Genomic DNA, 18,923 nt, shown 5'->3' with positions numbered 1-18,923 from the left:
TTGTTTTCCCTTATTCTGTGCATGCCTTAAAGGTGTTGACGTGAACTTGACTAGCATTTTCCCCTTTGTGTGGTCTAGTCTAGCATTGTAGAAGTTAAAGACATGTCTGTTAAGAATCAGAAGTCCCGGATTGGAGTCCAGTGTGCTGCTGTGTGACCTTGTTTAATTCTTCTTCCCTCTCTGGGGTGAATTTTTACCATCTGAATAATGACGTGGAGAGGACTCAGTTATGATTGGGTTTTGAGTTCTGTGAAGGATGCACACTAGTGTTCTAGGACCCCGCCACCGCTCATCTGTGTTTGACTCACGTGGTGTTTGGAAATATTAGAATTTGTTGCTGGTGTTTCAGAATGGGGAGATTTCACATTAAAAAATCAGGATTCCTGGCTTTTGAAAAGTTGGAAGATCTGGCAACCCTGGTTACACCCTCCCACCAGTTGGCTGAGTTGAGCCAGCCTCTCCTTTTACCTGGGGTAGGGCCCTCCAGGTGGCTGCAGTTGCCACCCTGTTGCCCTCTTGTCTTCCTGACATGGAAGCCGGGTGTCAGTTCCATTTATTATTGTGCTTGTGCCTTTACTTAAGGAAGAAAGTAAGACATTTCTTGCACCCATGTTTTCTGCCAAAGGTAGGGAAAAGCATGTGCGAAGACCCTGAGGTAGGAATGAGTTTTGTGCATTTGCCTCAAGGAGGAAGGGAGATCAGGCCGGACAGGCGGGCAGGGGCCAGATTATTTAGGGTCCTGGAAGGAACTTGGATTTTATTTTGAGTGTGATGGGAAAACATTGGAGCATTGGAGGGCTTAAAGGAATGAGATTCCATTTACATTCTAGAAAGATCCTTGTGGCTGCTGAATGGTGATAAGTGCTAGAGAAAAAAATAAAAAGGGGAAGGGGCCAGGGAATATTGGGGAAGGGTGTTGACAGTTTTAAACAGTGGGATCAGGGAAGACCTCACTAAGAAATAACATTTGGGCAAAACTTAGGGGAAGGGAGGGAGATCCAGGGGAAGGGAAAGACAAGTGCAAAGGCCCTGAGGCGGGTGTGTGCCTGATGTATTTAAGGACCAGCAAGGAGGCCAGTAGGACTAGAAGGAAGTGAGCAAGGGGGAGGAGGGTAGGAAATGGGGTCAGGAGGTGTGGGGGAGTTAAAGGCTACTGTACTGCTGCCCCCGACAGGCGACAGGCAACAGGCAAGTGAATGCTGAGCCCACTGGAGGATCTCGGACTGGCTTCGTGGAGGACCTTGGAGGGTCTGTGTCTTGGCTGGGCCCTCCTGGGGCCAGGACTTCCAAATGGGAGCTTGGGGAGGAGGGTGGAGCTGCAGTCTGTCCACTGAGCCCCGGACTCCTGGCCTGCTCTGCAGGGGTTGGTGCCCTGGTGGCCCATTCCAGCTTTGAGGCTGTTCTCTGTCCACAGCCCCCAGGATGGAGTCTCAGCAGCTGAAGTCCCCTCTCCCCCACACTATGAATAGGCTCTATCTGTGACCCTCAGCCGGCCGTGATGGAGTTGGGGGAACAAGGGTTGATGGTGTCAGGTGGGAGTTTGGCGGCCACCTCAGGTACTTGTTCTAGTGAGACATGCATCAGATTAACTCGCCCTGGAGTCCTCAGGGGTGAGCCCTGTGGCTGCCTTGGTCACACTATCCACCATTGCCTTCTGGATACCCAGAGTGGTCTCCCCACAGGTCAGCGTCGACTCCAGGCTCAACCCTCCCTCCCTTCTCTGCGTGGCACCAGCATGAACTTTTGGACACTAGATCCCCGTTGCCCTCGAGATAAAGTGGCCTCCTCTGCCCAGCCCCAGCCCTTTACCTCTCAGCCTCTGTGGTCCAGCCACACCTGAGGTTCCCTGTGGTCCTAACTCCTGCTCCTCCAGGCCTTTGCCCTTCCCGTTCCCCTCTCGTCCTTCAAGTCCCATTGGAGGCAGCATCTCCTCCAGAAACTCTTGGGACTTCCCAGCCTGGCCACAGCTCCTGCTTACAGGCTCATGCGTGGACCAGCCGTGCTTAGCTGGTCTTTCTCCTCATCTCTCTGGTGTGTCCTGAGAGTGGCCTTTCATCCTGACATTCCAGCTCCATCACAGCGCCGGCACATTTAGGAAATAGAAGATGGCACTTGCTGGGCGCTCACTGTGTACCAGGCTCTATTTCCACATAGGTCATTGAATCCCTGCTACAACCCTTGAAATGGGCATTGTAGGCATTCCATTTTACAGATAAGGAAACTGAGGCCCAGCAGGATGTAAATAACTTGCCCCAAATCACACAGCTGGTACATGGAGGAGGTGGGATTTGAATCCACTCTGTCAGGGCTCCCAAGAGCCCTGCTCTTTCCCCCTGGACTCCTGGACTGCTCTGGCGGGGTTGTCCCTCCCCCCCCTGAAATTGAATGAATGACTCGGGCACGCACCCAGTCCAGATGACCAAACCTCCAAACTGGCTGCCTTCCCTTCTCTCTCCCTCTGCACTGAAGCTTGAGCAAACCTCCCCCGGGCCAGCCGGTTCTCATCATCAAAACCCAGGGGGTCTGCACCGCCAGCCTCACCGCCCACTCCTTCCCTAGCCCCTCAAGTCAGATTCCCCTTGGCATCGTCCCCTCTGAAGACTCTGCCTCTCTCCCCGCAGATGTCACTAGAGGGGCTCAAATCTCCAAAGCCCATGGCCTTTTTCTCATCTCCTGGTCCTCGTTTTTTCCTGACCTTTGGGTGGCATTCACAGCAGCAGCTGCCTCATCCTTGAAGCAGTTTCTTCCCTTGGCTTCTTTGCAGCTGAGGGAGTCTGGCCGTCTCCTCCTTTTCCTCTTGGCTTGTGTCCTTTCTTAATTATTTATTTAACAACTTTTTACTTAGTGTCTCCCGGGCCAGTGCCAGATACTGTTCTAGGAGACAGCACTGAACGGTCTGACAAAATCCCTGCCCGTGTGGAACTTTCACTGTGAATGGAGAACAGACCACACATGTTAGCCAAGAGAAGACGCCATTTCAAATAATGAAAAATAAAACAGGGTGAAGGATAGAAAGTGACTGTGTGTGTTGGGTGTGTGGCTCATTTAGATGCAGTGGTCTGTGGCGTCTGATCTGGGAAGCAGTCAACCAAGCAGCGCTGGGGGATGAGCATTCTGGACAGAGGGCACAGCAAGTGCAAAGGCCCTGAGGTGGCTGGAGCACGGTGGGTGAGGAGGCGTCAAAGGGTAGGCAGAGGCTTGACAATCTGGGGGCGGGGCTTGAAAGCCAGGCAGGAAGTTGGGGTTTATTCCAAGTGCAGTGGGAAATCTCCAGAAGGTTGCAACGAAGAAGAGACTTCATGGTATTTGCGCTTTTGAAAGACGCCTCTTTCTCAAAATATGGCCCATGCATCAGAATGACCTGGGGTGCTTTTCACAATGCAGAGCCTAGCCTCTTCCTCGTCTCTGCAGCATCAGCTTCCCTAGGGCCAGCCTGGGAATTGCATTGTAGCAAGCACTTACATATTTGAGAACAACTGCTTCAGGCAGAAATGTTTAACCTGGAAATTCCCAAGGGGTCAGTGTCAGAATTCAGGGGATCCGAGAACTTGGGTGGCAAAATATTACATCTTTACTCTCACTAGCTTCTAACTGGCAGTTAAGCATTTCTTTCCATGATATGTGGAGTCCTAGCCCCACCTGGGACTTTGTCGCCAGTTGGAATCACAGTTTTCATAACACGTTACAGGGTTTGCAGAGGTCTTGAAAATATCACTTTCTTCCTTGCTCCTTCAAAGTTACCGAAGTTATTAGACTTGCACTAGATCTTGTTATTTTGTGCATTAATAAAAAAGCACGTAGGTTAATATTATACATTTGATTTTTAAAACTGTCTTGATAACTCCATTTGAATATAATTGATTTCCTTTGCAATCCTGTATGTTTGTTTTATTTAAAAACATTTTTCAGAGAAAAATGTTAGGCTTCATCAGATGCCATAGGGGTCCATGGCCCAGAAGAGGGGCAGAGCCCCTGCAGAGAGCGGGAAGGGGGCTCAGACAGAGCTGGGCACCACTCATGACTCCTCCCTTTGCCAGTGCTGTGGGACCTTGGGCAAATCACTCTCCTTCTCTCTGCCTCAGGGTCCTCATTTGTAAGATGGAGCCTGTATCAGCTGTTTTGAATGCTTGTTGGAAGGGACCAGGCAGGCCACCCAGAGGTTATCAGGAAGTGCCCTTTTTTCCACTGGCTCACCAGACCTTGAGGCCAGCTGGGCTTGGCATGCAGGGGGATCTGGGCTGGCTGGCCTTTGAATCCCAGTTCTGTCACTTATTAGCTATGTTCCTGGGCTCGGTAGTTAACCTCTCTGTGCCCAGTTTCCTCTCATCTATAACTCAGAGAAAATAATAGCACCCAAGTCATAGGGTTGTTGTGGGTTGAAATGAGCTTCTCTTTGCCAAGGCCCCAGCATGGTGCTTTGCCCTCCTTAGGTGATGTATAATGTGGTTGTCATTATTGGGTGTATCTCAGCCTTCAGGTTAAATTTGGGGTTCCCAGAGGGCTGGATCCAAGTCTGTTCCCCTCTGCATTCCCCATAGTGCCCTCTGCAGAGTCTGGGTTTGGGAAATTTGTTTGGTGCAGAGACTATGGTTTTTCAGGTGAGTTTAAGGGAAGAGGGACACTCTAGAGGTCAGGATTGGGGAGGGCAAGTCAGAATGCCCTTGATTTAGCAAGGGGGCCACAGGGAGGCCAAAGGCAGAGGGCTAGACTGTGCTTCTTCTTGACATCCTGGGCAAATGTTGAATCCAGATCACCCGGTTGACAGTACCTCCCCACTACCCACTCGGCCTGGCTCTGTCAGGCTTGAGACAGATGAATTTTTTCTTCTTCTTTCCAAGTCTCCATGTTCTCATCTGTTAAATGGGGATAGCTGGCATATATTGAGGCCTATCATGAGCTGAGCCTGGATTATGCCTCTTTACATGTTTCATTTAATTCTTACAACCACCTTCTGAGGCGGAGGAGGAAACAGGCTCAGAGAGGTGAAGTAACTTGCCCAAGGCCACACAGCAAGTCGTTAGCAGAGATGAGATTTGCCTGTAGGTGGTCTGGCTCCCCAGGCCATGCCCTTAACCATTGGGCGCACTACCATCTCACAGCAGATAACCGTTTCCTTCTTTCCCCGCCTCTGCAGTGACCAGCCCCATTCTATGTTCACAGCTGTGTTCTCCAGGGTACTACTCCTCCCACCTGGCAGCAGGTGGCAGCTGGAGTAGGAACCAGCTGGTGTCTGGGAAGCCCTCCTGATGCAGTGCCTTTCCCAGCACCCCCTGCCGACCTCCTCCCCAAGCCCTGCCCATCTCTGTCCCCTGGCTGCACACCGCCTGGCATTCCCCACCCCCCAACGACTTTCTCCCAGCTCTCATTGCAAAAGAACCTGCCTGCACTCTGGGGTGATTCCTTGGGCTGTAGCCCTCAGCCTCCAGGGCAGGAAATTATAGGGAAGGGTGAGGACTCTGGCAAACTAGAGAGAAACTGCCTGCAGGGAGCGGCCACCATCGGGCTCCAGCCATCGTCTTCCTGTAGGAAGGTGGCCCTGGTCAACCAGATTTCCAAAAGAATCTAGATTTTCATGTGATTTTCCCATTTTTCAAATTCATTTTTCTAATTCAAAATTTTAAAAATACCACATATAACAAGAGAGAGAGACAGAAAGACAGAATGACAGAGACAGAGAGACAGAGACAGAAAGACAGAGAGAAAAAGAAAGAGAAGGAACCAAGCCAAAACAAAACACCAACCCAGGAAACACAGCAAAAAAATCTCAAAAACTTGTCTTCAGGCCAGTTTGCAACTTCTGACCTACCCCGTCCTACTTCCTTTGCCTACATAGCAACCCCGTTTTAGAGATGGGGAAGGGGGAGGCCCAGAGCGATGAGAGGACTTGCTCAAGTGATGGGAGGTCCGGGTGGGGTGTAGTGGCCAGTACTCAACCTCGGACTTCTAAGTTCTTCCCACCACGCTCCCCCTCCCAGCCTCCTCCCCAGGCCCCGGCTTGTGTGGGCCAGAGATTATTTTCAAGGCCAGCTTCTGGGTCCTAAAGAGAGAGAAAACTCATTGTAGCCTGATGCTGAAGGCCAAGGTCACCATGACACATCTCAAATGCTCAGTGACTGTCCCAGGGTTCCAACAGAGGCATTTATAAGGGCGTGTCTGCCAGAGTCATTTCTAAATTGACAGGAACTGGAACCTTGTGGAACTTTGGGGGCAATAAGACATTGTCAAAATCCATTCCAGTGATAAACTCGTTTATCAATTGTGAGCTCAGGGGAGAACGACTCATTTCTCTGGGCCCAGCCTGTCAGCTTGATACACAACATTTACCGAGGACCTACAATGTGCCGGGAACTGGACTGTTGGGGGGTGGGGGCGGGTTTGCAGCCACAATCTCATTTAAATTGCCCAGAAAATGTGTGAGATTGGTGGTGTTGACTCCATTTTATAGCCAAAGAGACTGAGGCTCAGAGAAGTTAGGTAAGGGTCCAAGGTCAAATCCAGACCTGCTTGACCCCAAGTCCAGGCTCTCTCCATCTCAGCGAGGCATCTACCTGGAAGTGATGGAGAAGCTTTCTTGTTTGCTAAGGTCTGTCTGGGGGCCGCAGTGGGGGCTAGGGTAGTCAGGAGAGGCTTCCTGGAAGAGGTGATCTTGAACAAAGAAAGAAGATGTATTAGTTTCTTATTGCTATAGTAACAAGTTAGCACAAACTTTAATGGCTTAAAATAACATTGATTTATTCTTCTTCATTTTTATTTATTTTTTGATGTGGACCATTTTTAAAGTCATTATTGAATTTGCCACAATATTGCTTCTGTTTTATGTTTTGTTTTTTTGGCCGTGAGGCATGTGGGATCCTAGCTCCTCGACCAGGGATTGAACCCGCACCCCCTGCATTGGAAGGCGAAGTCTTAACCACTCGACCACCAGAGAAGTCCCTGGATTTATTATCTTAAAGTTCTGGGGATCAGAATTCTGAAATGAGCCTTATGGGGCTAAAATCAAGGTGTCGTCATCCCTTTCTGGAGGCTCCAGGGGAGAACCTGTTTCCTTGCTTTTTCCAGTTTCTAGAGGCTGCCTGCATTCCTTGGCTCGTGGCCCCATATCACTCCAACCTCTGCTTCTATTGTCACATCTCCTGTTCTTGACTCAGTCCCTCTTGCTTCCCTCTTATAAGGATTCTTGTGATTACATTGGGCCCATCCAATTAATCCAGGATAATGTCCCCATCTCAAGATCATAATCACGTCTGCAAAGTCCCTTCTGCCATATAAGGTAACATATAGGTTCTGGAGATTAGGGCGTGGATATCTTTGCCGTTATTCAGCTGACCCCAGAGGAGGACAACACTCCAAGGGCCAGGGCCATGCTGGAGGCACAGGAGGGCATGGAATGTTTAGCAAGCAGCCAGTGCTGAGGTGGGCAGGGCTACTTAGGACCTGCTTGTCAAGGATGCGGGTCCCATATTAAAACATATGAACTTCATCCTCTAGAGCAGTGCTCCTCACACTTGAACGTGTGTTCGGGTCAGCTGGGGATCTGGTTAAAATGTAGACCTTGAGTCAGTAGGTCTGCTTTGAGTAGAGAGGCTCTAGAAAAGGACAGTTCTGGAAAAGATGGTGACTGACACAGAAAACAGCCCCAGCCAGGCCCTGTGTTTCCAGAGCAACGCGCTGATGGGCGTTTGAATGGCATTCCGTTCCCAGGCGCTCTGTTACCCAACGTTTTTTGCACATCCACGAGAGCAGCCACCTAGGGTCTCCACCATGACCTCCAGTCAAAGCCTAAAAGGTTCTATCTGACTCATGAAAGGAAGATTCCCAGTGTCGTGACCTCGGGCCACTCACCGGCCCTCTCAGGCCTTCATGGACAGGATGTAGGGCTGGGGTGGACAACATGACTCTTGGAAATAGCGTTCAGACCCATGCTCTTGGCTCAGTTAAATCAATCTGGGCATATTTTTAGAGCTGAATGCCTTTCCTTTGAATCTGACTCTTGGAAAATTGGTACCCTCATGTGTGGGGTAGCATGATGTTTGCTAGAACCCCCCCATCCCTGAGGAAGTTGGATAACTGAGACTTTGCTGTGTATTTCACTCCCACATGTAAATATCAGGGAGGACCATAAGGGTCTCAAAATGTTGCATCGCTGCCGAGTGTCAGGGATAGAAATGACCTTAGACAGCATTGTATGGGGGGCTGTAAACCCAAATGCTCACGAGTGCTAGGAAGGAACCATGAAGGGGTGAAGGGCGCTGGCTGGGGTCTGGGCTGCCCTGTTTGAGGGGGGCTGCCCCAGCTCAGCCTCACAGTCATCATCGTATGGGGATGCGGGTCTTATATTACTGCATCCACCCATTTTGCAAACAAATCCAGAAATCTGGATTTTTATGTGAAGTCTCCTATTTTTAAATGTTGATAATGAATTCAGATATTTTTAAAATCCTGTGTGGGCCAAACAAGACAATTTTGCGGACTGGCTTCGGCCTGTTGGCAGCTTGTTTGAGAATCCACTTGTTTTACCGGGAGGGAAACTGAGGCGCCTGGAGACACGGGGGCCTTCCAGAGGTCCCACGGCATCAGGGCTGGAACTCAGGGCTACAGACGTGCGGTGCAGCCACCATCTTCAAGGCAGCCCCTTTCCCCTAAAATCTCAATCCCAGTGCCTGTGATAGAGTCACCCCAATCATGCCACATCGAGCAGCCTGGGAGGTGGCAAATGCACCCCGACCCCAATCTGCCCCCAACGTGCTTTGTGACAGGGGCACATCCTAACTCCTCTCTGGGCTAACTTCTCATCTGCCGATGGAGGGCTGGGGGCTCGGTGACCCCCAAAGTCCCTCCCCAAGGTTCTTCGAGGCCTCTGGCTTTCTCCTCCCCTCCCCTGTGCATCTCTGCCTCTGAGCTTCCAGTATTGACATTTCGCAAACAGCAGCTATCATGGAGCTGTTTCCAGCCTCAGAGGTCCCGGCCCACGCCATTTACATGATTTAACATGCTGGGTTTCAGGGGGCGTGTCACCGAGCCCACAGCCCGTGGCCACTGCACCACGACTTATTGATTTGACATATTAAACTGATGGATTTGGGGAGGAAAAATGTTTTCTCTTAAAATGCCATTGCATCTTGGGATTTCATATGATTTTACCACAATCCCCCTGTGCACCGCCCCACCCCGCCCCCCGCCATAAGAGTTTTATTTGTCCGGTGGCTGAGATGCAATTGTTCCAGGCTGCCTACTCCTTGGCTACGTCCCATGGGAATAACAACGATGACAACAATAATAGTAACAGTAACTAACACTTACGTTAACACTTGCTATGTGCCAGGCACCGCCCTTAGCACTTATCAATTAACTTGCTTTATCCTCACAACAGTCCATAAGTGGCTACCAGATCTATCCCTAATTTATAAGCAAGAAAACAGGTACGGTGTGTGATACCACTTGCTCAGTCTCCCAGCTAGTAACTGGCAGAGCTAGTGTCAATCTAGGTGGCCTGGCCCGCGTCTGGCTCTTCACCCCTATGCCTCACTGCCTCTTGTAATTATTGTAATTGCTAATAATTATACTAATTAGGAAGTGATAGTAATACTTAGCTCTCTTGAATACTTTCCAAGTGTCAGGCTTGTGTGACTTAAAGATGTCATCTCATTTAATGCTCACAAGTCTATATACCCATTTTTCAATTGGGGAAACAGAGGGCAAAAGGTTAAGGCCTCCAGCCAAGGTCACACATCCAAGACGGTTCCCGCCTGTGACTTTCCCCTCAGCCAACGAGCTGGCCCTGGAAAGTGTCTTAGCAAGGGAGGGATTCCTGGGCAAAAGGGAAATGGTTCTTGCAAACCCATCAATTGCATCAGTGGAGGGTCAGAGCTGGCGTCATGAAGATGTTTTTTAAAAAGGCAAAAAGTGCAGCTAACAGGATTAGCTGTCACCCCACAGGCCCCGCACCTGATGAGAAATCATTTCATATCTTCTGCCCCGGGAGGTCACCAGTTCTCAGCTGCAAATTGAGCCATTAGCAGCAAGTTTCAGAGACTTGAAACAATCATCTCTGTGATTATTGAGCCTTTCCGGGTGTCACCAAGGCTCCCTGCTGGTCCTGCCCCGAGGCTGCCAGCCCACTGTCCTTCCCAGCTTCCTTTATTCACACGTGCGTGCGTTCCATAACACTAATAGTGGGCATTGATTTTAGACCAGACACTACGCGATGATTCCCGATTGTTTCATTAGTCCCATTATACCTTCTCTCCGTTGGCCAGACACCAACACCTACGGTCTAGCATTTATTGACTCAATCCCCTCCCCCGCACAAGTCGACTCTCTTTTTCCTACATACGTTTGAAAGGGGACTTCAGATCAGTGATGCTCAAATTTGAATGTGCATCAGCATCACCTGGAGGGCCCACTAAGACACAGATGGGGGACTTCCCTGGTGGTGCAGTGGTTAAGAAACCGCCTGCCAATGCAGGGGACACGGGTTCGATCCCTGGTCCGGGAAGATCCCACATGCCACGGAGCATCTAAGCCCGTGCGCCACAACTACTGAGCCTGCGCTCTAGAGCCCACGAGCCACAACTACTGGGCCCACGTGCCACAACTACTGAAGCCTGCGTGCCTAGAGCCCGTGCTCTGCAACAAGAGAAGCCACCACAATGAGAAGCCTGCGCGCTGCAACTAGAGAAAGCCCACGCGCAGCAACAAAGACCCAAAGCAGCCAAAAATAAATAAATAAATAAATTTATTTAAAAAAAAAAAAAAGACACAGATGGGTTCTACTCTCAGAGTTCCTGGATTCAGTAAGGCCCAAGAATTTGCATCACAAGTTCCCAAGTGCTGCTGCTGCTGCTATTCGGGGCCTACTCTGGGACCACTGGCTAAGATCACTCCTCTAATTGGATCCCTTGCCATAAAAAATGATGTGCCAGGGAGGCTCTCTGCGGGAAACAGAATCTCCCGAATGGTTCAAATGAAGGCACTTGGATGAAAGAACTCCTAACAGAGGCATGGAAAGGGTTAAGAGAATCTGAGGCCCCCAAGGGCTGATGACAGAGGGGAGCCGTTACCAGCCTTGGACAGGAAGGAGAAAAGGGCAAGAACAGTGTTCTGGGGTCTGTAAGAATAGCAGCCGTGACAACGGAGCTGTAGTCATGGGCAAGAGGATGAAGCTGATGCCAGAGAAGTGGACAGAGAGAGAGAGGGAGCAGGCCAGAAGCACGCTGACCTCTCTCCTCCCATGTGCCGATTTCCAGCTGGTGCCCCCATGGCTGACTCAGAGGGCCAGGGAGCCTGGGGATGCCCTTCTAAGGAGTCAGTCCCCTGGGGCCCAGAGTAGGGCAGAGAGGGGTGGAGAGCTGTGGCCTGGGAGGGGAGGGAGAGGATGGGGGTGATGGAGAGTCCCCAGCACAGAAGGCAACTGTCAAAATGTTCTTCAAGTCTGCTTAGGAACTGCCGAAGATCTGAGCCCTCTCGTTGTTTTAAACAATTAACAAGTGTTAGGAAAGTGTTAAGGACACATGATCGCCAAGCGGAGACTCTTTTGATCGGGCTGATAAGAATTTTAAAAATAATGGAAAAGCGAATAGCGTTTTCACTCTTTGATGCAGACAATTTAATGTTGTGGTTCTTCACACTTAACACCATCTCTCCCCTGGTGGTGGTGTTATTGAGTCCAAGCTTGTACTGCTCATGCATGGCAGGACAATAGATAGAGTTGCTGGGGCAAGGAATAGCGACTTTATTCCGAAAGCCAGCAGACTGAGAAGATGGTGGACTCGTGTCCCAAAGGATCATCGTCCCCAAGTTAGAATTCAAGCTACTTTCATCCTGAAAGGGGAGGGGGTGGGGTTTGTTGTTGCAAACTTCTTGGTGCCGGAATCCTTTGTTCTTGCAACTGTCCAGCTAGGTCAGGTGATGATGTTCCTGTAAACCTCCAACAAGACAAACGTTCTTCTCTGTTCTGCAACTTTTTATCCCTATATGAATGGAAAAGTGTTACACCTATAAAGGTCAGAACCTTGAGAATGGGCCATCCTGTATATTTCAGGCTATAGGCAATATTCTTAACTTGTAGCAAAAGCAATAGAGTATAAAGGTTAAAGGAAAAGAAACCAATCCAATATGGAGTCAGATTTGTTCTTCCCTATTACAGTGGGAAACGCAGTTATAATTTGTACTTATTCATCAGCTCACATCAGGCATTGGTTGAGGGCTGCTGCAGAGGTGCAGGGCAGGCTGGTGTCAGTCTCCCAGCAGGTGGGGAGTAGGCTCTGGTGACCAGGGCAACCCCTGGGGCAGAGAGGTGCTGGCCAGTGGCAGGTGCATTGAAGTGCTGTCGGCAGGGATGGGTGGGACACCCACAGTGTCACTACACCTTCACAGCCCCTCACCACCCCTCCCCTTGAGTATTAATGTTCCTGTGGATTCTACTTCTTACCCTTTTCTCTTTTGCTCTAAATGCTTTTTTTGGGCATCCATCTCTTTAACAATCACGGCGAACATTTAGTGAGTGCCCATGTCTTGCCAATGTCCGCACATCCCTGTCTGAGCTCCAGCTGCCTCCTGCACATCCCCACTGGAGGTCCTGCAGCTGCTGCAGACGCTGCACATGTAGGAGTGGCCTCACCACCTTCCTGCCTGAGCATCATCCCATTCTCACTGAGGAACGATGACTGTCTGCTCAGATGCCTGCGCTGGAAACATGGCCCCACTCTGGACTCCTCCCTCGCCTTTGCCATCGCATTCATGGGTCAGCAGGCCACTGAGCCCACCCCTCTGGAGTCATCAAGCTCCCCACTTGTCCTCACCCCCCATCATTGCCACGGCCCAGGCCACCACCATCTCTTCATGGAGCGCGGCCCAAACCGCCAGTGGGTCTTCCAGCCAGCCCCCTTCCAGAGCAAGCCTCCCTGCCTGTCTTTCCCTTGCTAAGCCCTTTAGGACTGCACCTGCCTCTGCAGCATGGGTCAAACCCATCTTTTCCAGCCTGGTTCCCAGTGTTACCAACCAGGGTTCTTGACCTTCTTAATCAATAGAAATTGATAAGAGGCCAGACAGGAAATTCAGGCAAGGCTTTACCGGGGCCCCTGCTGCAGCAAGAGGGAGCGAAAACAAGCAACGGTTAGTTTCCCTTGCTCGCTGGCTCCCGGAGTGGGGGTGGGGTGGGGGGGGCGAGCTGGTTCCTTATATGGGGTGAGGGTAGGGGCGGGTCCAGGGGTCGGGCCAGAGGCGTGGCTTAGGTGGTCTGCCCACCCCTTTGGTGGCGCTGTGTGCAGGGGCATGCGCAGTACTGTGCTTTGGCTCCTGGCTCTTCAGAAGTAGCGGTTGGGGTTTTTGTCTTTTTGTATCTTGTTGTCCAGAATCATAATTTGCCCCAACTGCCAATGCGCACAATTATTTTTAGTCCTTTATAGTTTCTTTGTGTTTTGTTGCTCGAAGAGACTTTGTCCAGGTACGAGCATTGCAGCAGAGGGTCCCAGGTCCCAGGTCACAGCCTGAGTCACCAGCGTCCTCAAGACCTATCTGCTCTTCCCTGCGACCTCCTTCCCCACCACACCTGGTGGCCAGCTGGGCTCAGGATCACTGAGAACCACCCCCCTCACCATAATCCCACTCCATGGCCATCTTCTTGCAAGAATTCCGCTGCAGGAATTCTTTGGGATGCTGGAGTGCATGTAGATGAGAGCCATCACCAGGGAACCCAGCTCCCCCGAAATGACTGCAAAGTGGCCATTCTATCCTGATAGGTTACAACCTCCCTACCCATGATGGTTTCTGGAGTCAGAGAGGCCTGAGTTTGAACCCAGATTGACTATATCACTCACTGTCCAGCTGTGTAGACCAGTGGTTTAATCCCTCCGAACATCAGTTTGCTCATCTGTGATATGGGTGCTGCATTGCTGCCTTGCAAAGCTGTCAGGAAGATTGGGGGAGATCGTGCATGTGAATGCTGGTGTTTGAGGCCAGAGTCCCTAGAAACAGACTCTGGGCTGAGGATCCATGCGCAAGTCATTTATAAAGGAAATGCCCCAGAAGAGAATGGTAAGGGAATTGGGGGGAGCAGAACGGGGAAGGGAGGAAGGCAAGTGAGGGGGTGATGTCAGGCCAGGGCCCAGAGAGGGCAGCTTCAGTTTTGGCCCCGAGGGAGCTTTGCAGTGTGGGTCACCACCCAGGGTGGTCTCCACCAGAGCCATGGGGCAGAACTACCCCAGTCGGCCACTGGTTGACGACAGAACAGAGAGGAAAATGTAAGTTTCCAGGCACTTTCTGAATGAATATGGGCAAGATGTAGTCCAGTTTCCCAAAGACAATCCTCCAAAGACAGAAACGCTAAAAAGAGGTGCGAGGACATTGGGTGGAACATTAACATTGTCCAGTATGACTTGGCACGTGATAAACGCCTAATATCCCTTGGCCCTTACTGTGACATCGTTGCTGCTATTAGCATAACCTCAGCAATAATTCCGCTTCTTACTATAGCTATTAATTTCCTTGGCTGGGGTGGGCTGTAACTTGCAGACAGATGCTGTGAGCCCAGTGGGTAGACAGGGAACTAAATCCTGCAGAAATAAGAAGCATAACCCCAGCCATGCAGTTGAGATTCCACTGCCTGTTTCTCCATGGTTAACTTAACTCCGGGAACATCTCAATCCCCCACGCCCATCCCATCTCCCATCCCATCTGAAAGAGCAGAGCTGGGCCCTGCTATGAGGGGTGGTGGGTGGGGTGGAGGCTTGGCCAGCGGCCCACTTGGGCAGGATGAGAGCATCCCCTGGGGGGAGCGGGGGCACTGTGGGAGAGTCAGCTGAGTCAGGGAGCCTCACCCTGGTGAGGCTCCGTCCGCCCGCAGGGCAACAGCATCTGGAGGTGAAGGCTGCTGGGAGGGAGAGCAGGCCTCCCCGAGGGCAGCAGCCCCCCTGCATGGCCCAGCTCACCCTGCACCTCCTGCCTTCCTCCTCGCTGCCCGGTGGGCCTGGGGCCAACGAAGGGCCTCAGAGGCTGCAAGTGTACGGTGCCAGGGGATGTTTTAACAACATGCAGGCTGCCAAGAGCACATTATTCTCTCACAGAAATCCAAGGGATTGCCCAGGAGAAGTGATATTTCTGTAGCAAAAAAAAAAAAAGAAAAAAGTTCTTCAAAGCTCTGAAAGCCCCGTTGCATTAGGAATGATAGTGGGTGTTTGAGAATCTGGATCCTTCATCAGGGAATAGATAGGGGCTCAGACATTGCTGTTTGTTTGCTTCCTTCACTGAATGGTGCATATCGGGTGTCCCTAGGGCAGTAAGGTGGAAGGAACAACTTGTGCAAAGGCAGAGAGGTAGGGAAGGACAGCTTCCGAGAAAAGAAAAACTGAAGATCCGGACTGTTGGTTGTAAGAGACAGAAGTTCTACCCCAAACCGGCTTAGGCAAAGACAAGGACCTCTTGGTTCATGTGATTGAAAGAACAGATGACTGGCAGCTTTAGGCATGGCTGGATCTGGGGGCTCAATGTCACAGGACACGGTCCTCCTCCATCTCTTGGTGCCGCCTTCCTTGGCCTTGGCTCTGCCCTCAGGAAGGCCCTTGCTACTTGATGCAGTCACTTCCATCCTTCCATCTTCCCAGCCTCAAACCCAGTGGAAAAAAGAAATTTTCTTTCCCAATAGTTTCAGCAAAAGTCCTGTGCCTGACTCATTGAACTGATTTGGGTCATGTGTCCATCTCCGGCTGGCCAGGCCTGGTCCATCCATAGTCCCTTCTCAAAACCTATGGTTAGTGTGGCTTGGAAGGTAAGTCACATGATGTGCTCCATCTCCTACTCGCCACCCTTTTTCTCAGAAATCGTGTCTGCTCCCACAGTGTCATTTCTCCCTCTTGACTGTCTCTAGCCTTGACCTCACTCAAGGACCCCTCGGCTCCATTTCCAGTCTCCACCGTGTTCCTCCCATCCAACAATGGTAATGATGCACATGAACTGAGCTCTTACTATATGCTAAGCACAAGCTCATTACATTGCTGTGTGAATCCTCGCAGCGCCACAATACTATGAGATAGGAGTTATTATTATCCCCATTTTATAGGTTAAGAAACTGAGGCATAGAGAGGTTCATTCCTGAACCAATGACTGGAGTCAGAAGGACACGGAGTTCTGATTGGCCAGATACGAGTCATGGAGCCAGGGTGTGAATCTGATGCAACTAAACTGCACAGACTGAGAGAGGAAAGGGGTTCTTCAAATAAAAAGCATGTAGGAAGAAGGAAGAATAATGTAGGATGGAAGAAGTAGAAGATGCCCCCTAAATTAGGTGACAAATGATGGTAACCCAATTTGGACCAATTTGGGGGAAGAGGGAGCTGTGCTATCTTAGGGAATAAAAAGAAGGTTTGGGTAGCCAAAACACTGGCAGGGATGGGGTGCAGCTGGCCTTCAGGAACAGCTGGAACCAGTCGCTCATACTGACAGAGTGCCTGGACTCCCATCTGGGCCTCTCTTCCTGTCTACTTCAGTAGGTTCCAAGCACAGATTCCTAGAGAAGGGCCTTGACTGGCCAATTCTAGGTCACGTGATCACATTGGATCAATTAGCTGTGCTCAGTGGGGTGGGACCACAGCAGAACATGGCAGCTCCCAAGAGAACCACAAGGTTGAAGCTGTGAGAATAGCAGTGGTGGTTTCTAGAAAAAAGTGGAGTAGGGAACAGGGTAAATAAAAATGTAGGTGTACCTTGAGGGCAAGCATGATGTGTGTAAGAGTTGGGATGCTTATAGCTGCAGGTAACAGACAACATCATACTGGCCAGCTTAGCCACAGGGAAGCCGTCGGGGCTGGTGGTTGCATGGCCCAAAGAGGTCATCTTTCCATTGCTCTGCTCAGCAACCAGTGTCAGCTTCATTCTAAGGCAGATGTTCTCTGGGCCATGAGATGGCTTCCAGTGGCAGTCATGTAACAGATGAGAAGAGAAAGAGAGCCTCCCATCCAGCCACAGGATGGAAGTTCTTCCCTCCAATCTGAATGGACCCGCTTATTGGTCACATGCCCCCCGGACCAGTAACTGTCATCCTGAGAGTGCCACGCTCCAACTGACTTAGGCTGGGGTTCCTGAGCCAGTCCTGGTGAGGAGGATGGCTGGCCAGGATCGCCTTACCTAATCAGGACCCACCCTAGAACTGAGGTCTTCTCTAAAACGACTTGATCCCCCAACCCAAGGGCGTGGGGTGGAACGAACCCAGGGAGAGTCCGCCCTGTGCGTGCCCATCTCACGACCTCCCTGCCTCCTCCGTGCAGGGGTCCTGTGGCTGTCGGTCGTCTCCGAGGTGCTCTACATCCTCCTGCTGGTGGTTGGTTTCAGCCTCATGTGTCTCGAGCTCTTCCACTCCAGCAATGTCATCGACGGGCTCAAGCTCAATGCCTTTGCGGCCGTCTTCACGGTGCTCTCAGGTAAGGCAGAGGGCCTCGGGCAGTGGGGCAAGAACACACCGGAACCAACCCGGTGCCCAGAGCAGAGGGGAATGCAGGAGCTGGAGCCACCCTTGGGCTAAGTCCTGATTGGTCCACCTAGGTGACCATGGGCCAATCACTTCTCTTCTCTGAACCTCAGTGTTACAATTTGTAAAGTAGGATTTGTCTGTTCCCCTATTCTCTGATTCAGCATGTGTTTACTGAGTGTCTCGTGTGCCAGGTCATGTGTTTAATAAGTATGGGGTTATAGTAATGAATGGAAACAGACAATTCCAATGCTTCATGGAGCTTAACACACGTGGGAGAGAGAGATGGGTTTGCTGGAGATGTATTCAGGAGATGAACGCCACGTGGCGGGTGATGGATTGGATTTGTGGCTCGAGGGAAAGGGAGATGGTCGTGAAAATGGGCGGACGGTGGTGTCTTTCACAGGGATATGAAAGGGGAGCCTGCTGGGGGTGGTGGGCACATCACTCATCTGCTTTATCTTATTTGCCCTTGAGACCTCCATGGGGAGATGGCCAGCAGGAAGCTGGATGAACAAACACATTTGGAATCTCAGTGGTGAGGGTGGGGTGAACAGAGATTGTGGACAAAGGCCAAGGATTTTGAGGGTTTTAGGAAAAATTGGATGGTCGGTGGCGGCAGCATGACTCAGGGAGGTGGAGACAGAAGGCTCCAAGCAAAGGTCATTGGATTAGGTGGCCAGGTGCCCGGAATAGCCTCAGCAGACCCGGGTCATGAGGGGTTAAGCCAGGAGCTTGCCAGAAGGGAGTCAAAGGAGCCTGTAAACCATAACTTCAGGAAGCCTGACAGAGTAGTGGCTTGGCTGTGTACGACATCTGTTCCTAAAAAGCCAAATGTAAACTGAATTTCTATAAATCTAATCTTATTCTTCATGCACTGGAAGAACTCTCTATTTAATGAAACCGAAACGATGAGCCTTTTGGTAAAGGGAAATAATCGCCCCCTAATTGAGGTATGTGTATATAACAGAAGGATCTCCCAAAGAATAGAGAGCGGAATTCAAGAAATTATAGCATGCTGCATAGATCAAAACATGCGCATTGTCATTCCCAGGATGTGGGAAATCTAACCAGAATAGTAAAGGGAAGAAAAGAAAAACAGTGATCCTCACAGCACAGTGTCGATTTTGGCCGCCCTCCCGTTCCCCCGTGACCCTGTTTTCAGCTATTCCAGATCGAGAGACGGGTTATTCTTTGTTTGCTGTTATTAAATGCGTTTATTATGCCTGAAATCATTTTTTTTTTCATATTGTATTCATTCACTCAACCGACACTCACTGAAGGCCTCCTGGGCTCCGGGGTCGGTACTAGGTTTGGGGGAGTCAAAGAAAAAATGACTCAGTCCTGGCCTCCTGAAGTTTACCATCTTGTAGCGACACAGACTTGTCAAACCCTTGTAACGTGGCAAGTTGACCTTCATGAACTGGGTGTGGTGAGTCCTGCAAGGGGGCACCTACATTTGCCC

General features: G+C 50.6%; 1 protein-coding gene across 2 annotated transcripts in view; it reads left to right on the top strand.

Moving 5' to 3' along the window:
* GSG1L (GSG1 like) overlaps positions 1-18,923 on the top strand; it is a 210,404-nt gene that overhangs the window by 115,149 nt on the left and 76,332 nt on the right. Inside the window, exon 3 of one of the 2 annotated variants that reach the window (XM_061209311.1) lies at positions 17,259-17,411. The exons of the other annotated variant lie outside the window; for it this stretch is intronic. Within the exon in view, the coding sequence (XP_061065294.1) occupies positions 17,259-17,411 (153 nt within the window). The remainder of the gene's footprint in view (positions 1-17,258; positions 17,412-18,923) is intronic. 2 annotated transcript variants of the gene reach the window in all.

This window comes from Eubalaena glacialis, chromosome 13, assembly GCF_028564815.1.
Source record: "Eubalaena glacialis isolate mEubGla1 chromosome 13, mEubGla1.1.hap2.+ XY, whole genome shotgun sequence".
Lineage (NCBI taxonomy): Eukaryota > Metazoa > Chordata > Mammalia > Artiodactyla > Balaenidae > Eubalaena > Eubalaena glacialis.
This window is presented reverse-complemented; position numbering and strand designations above follow the sequence as displayed.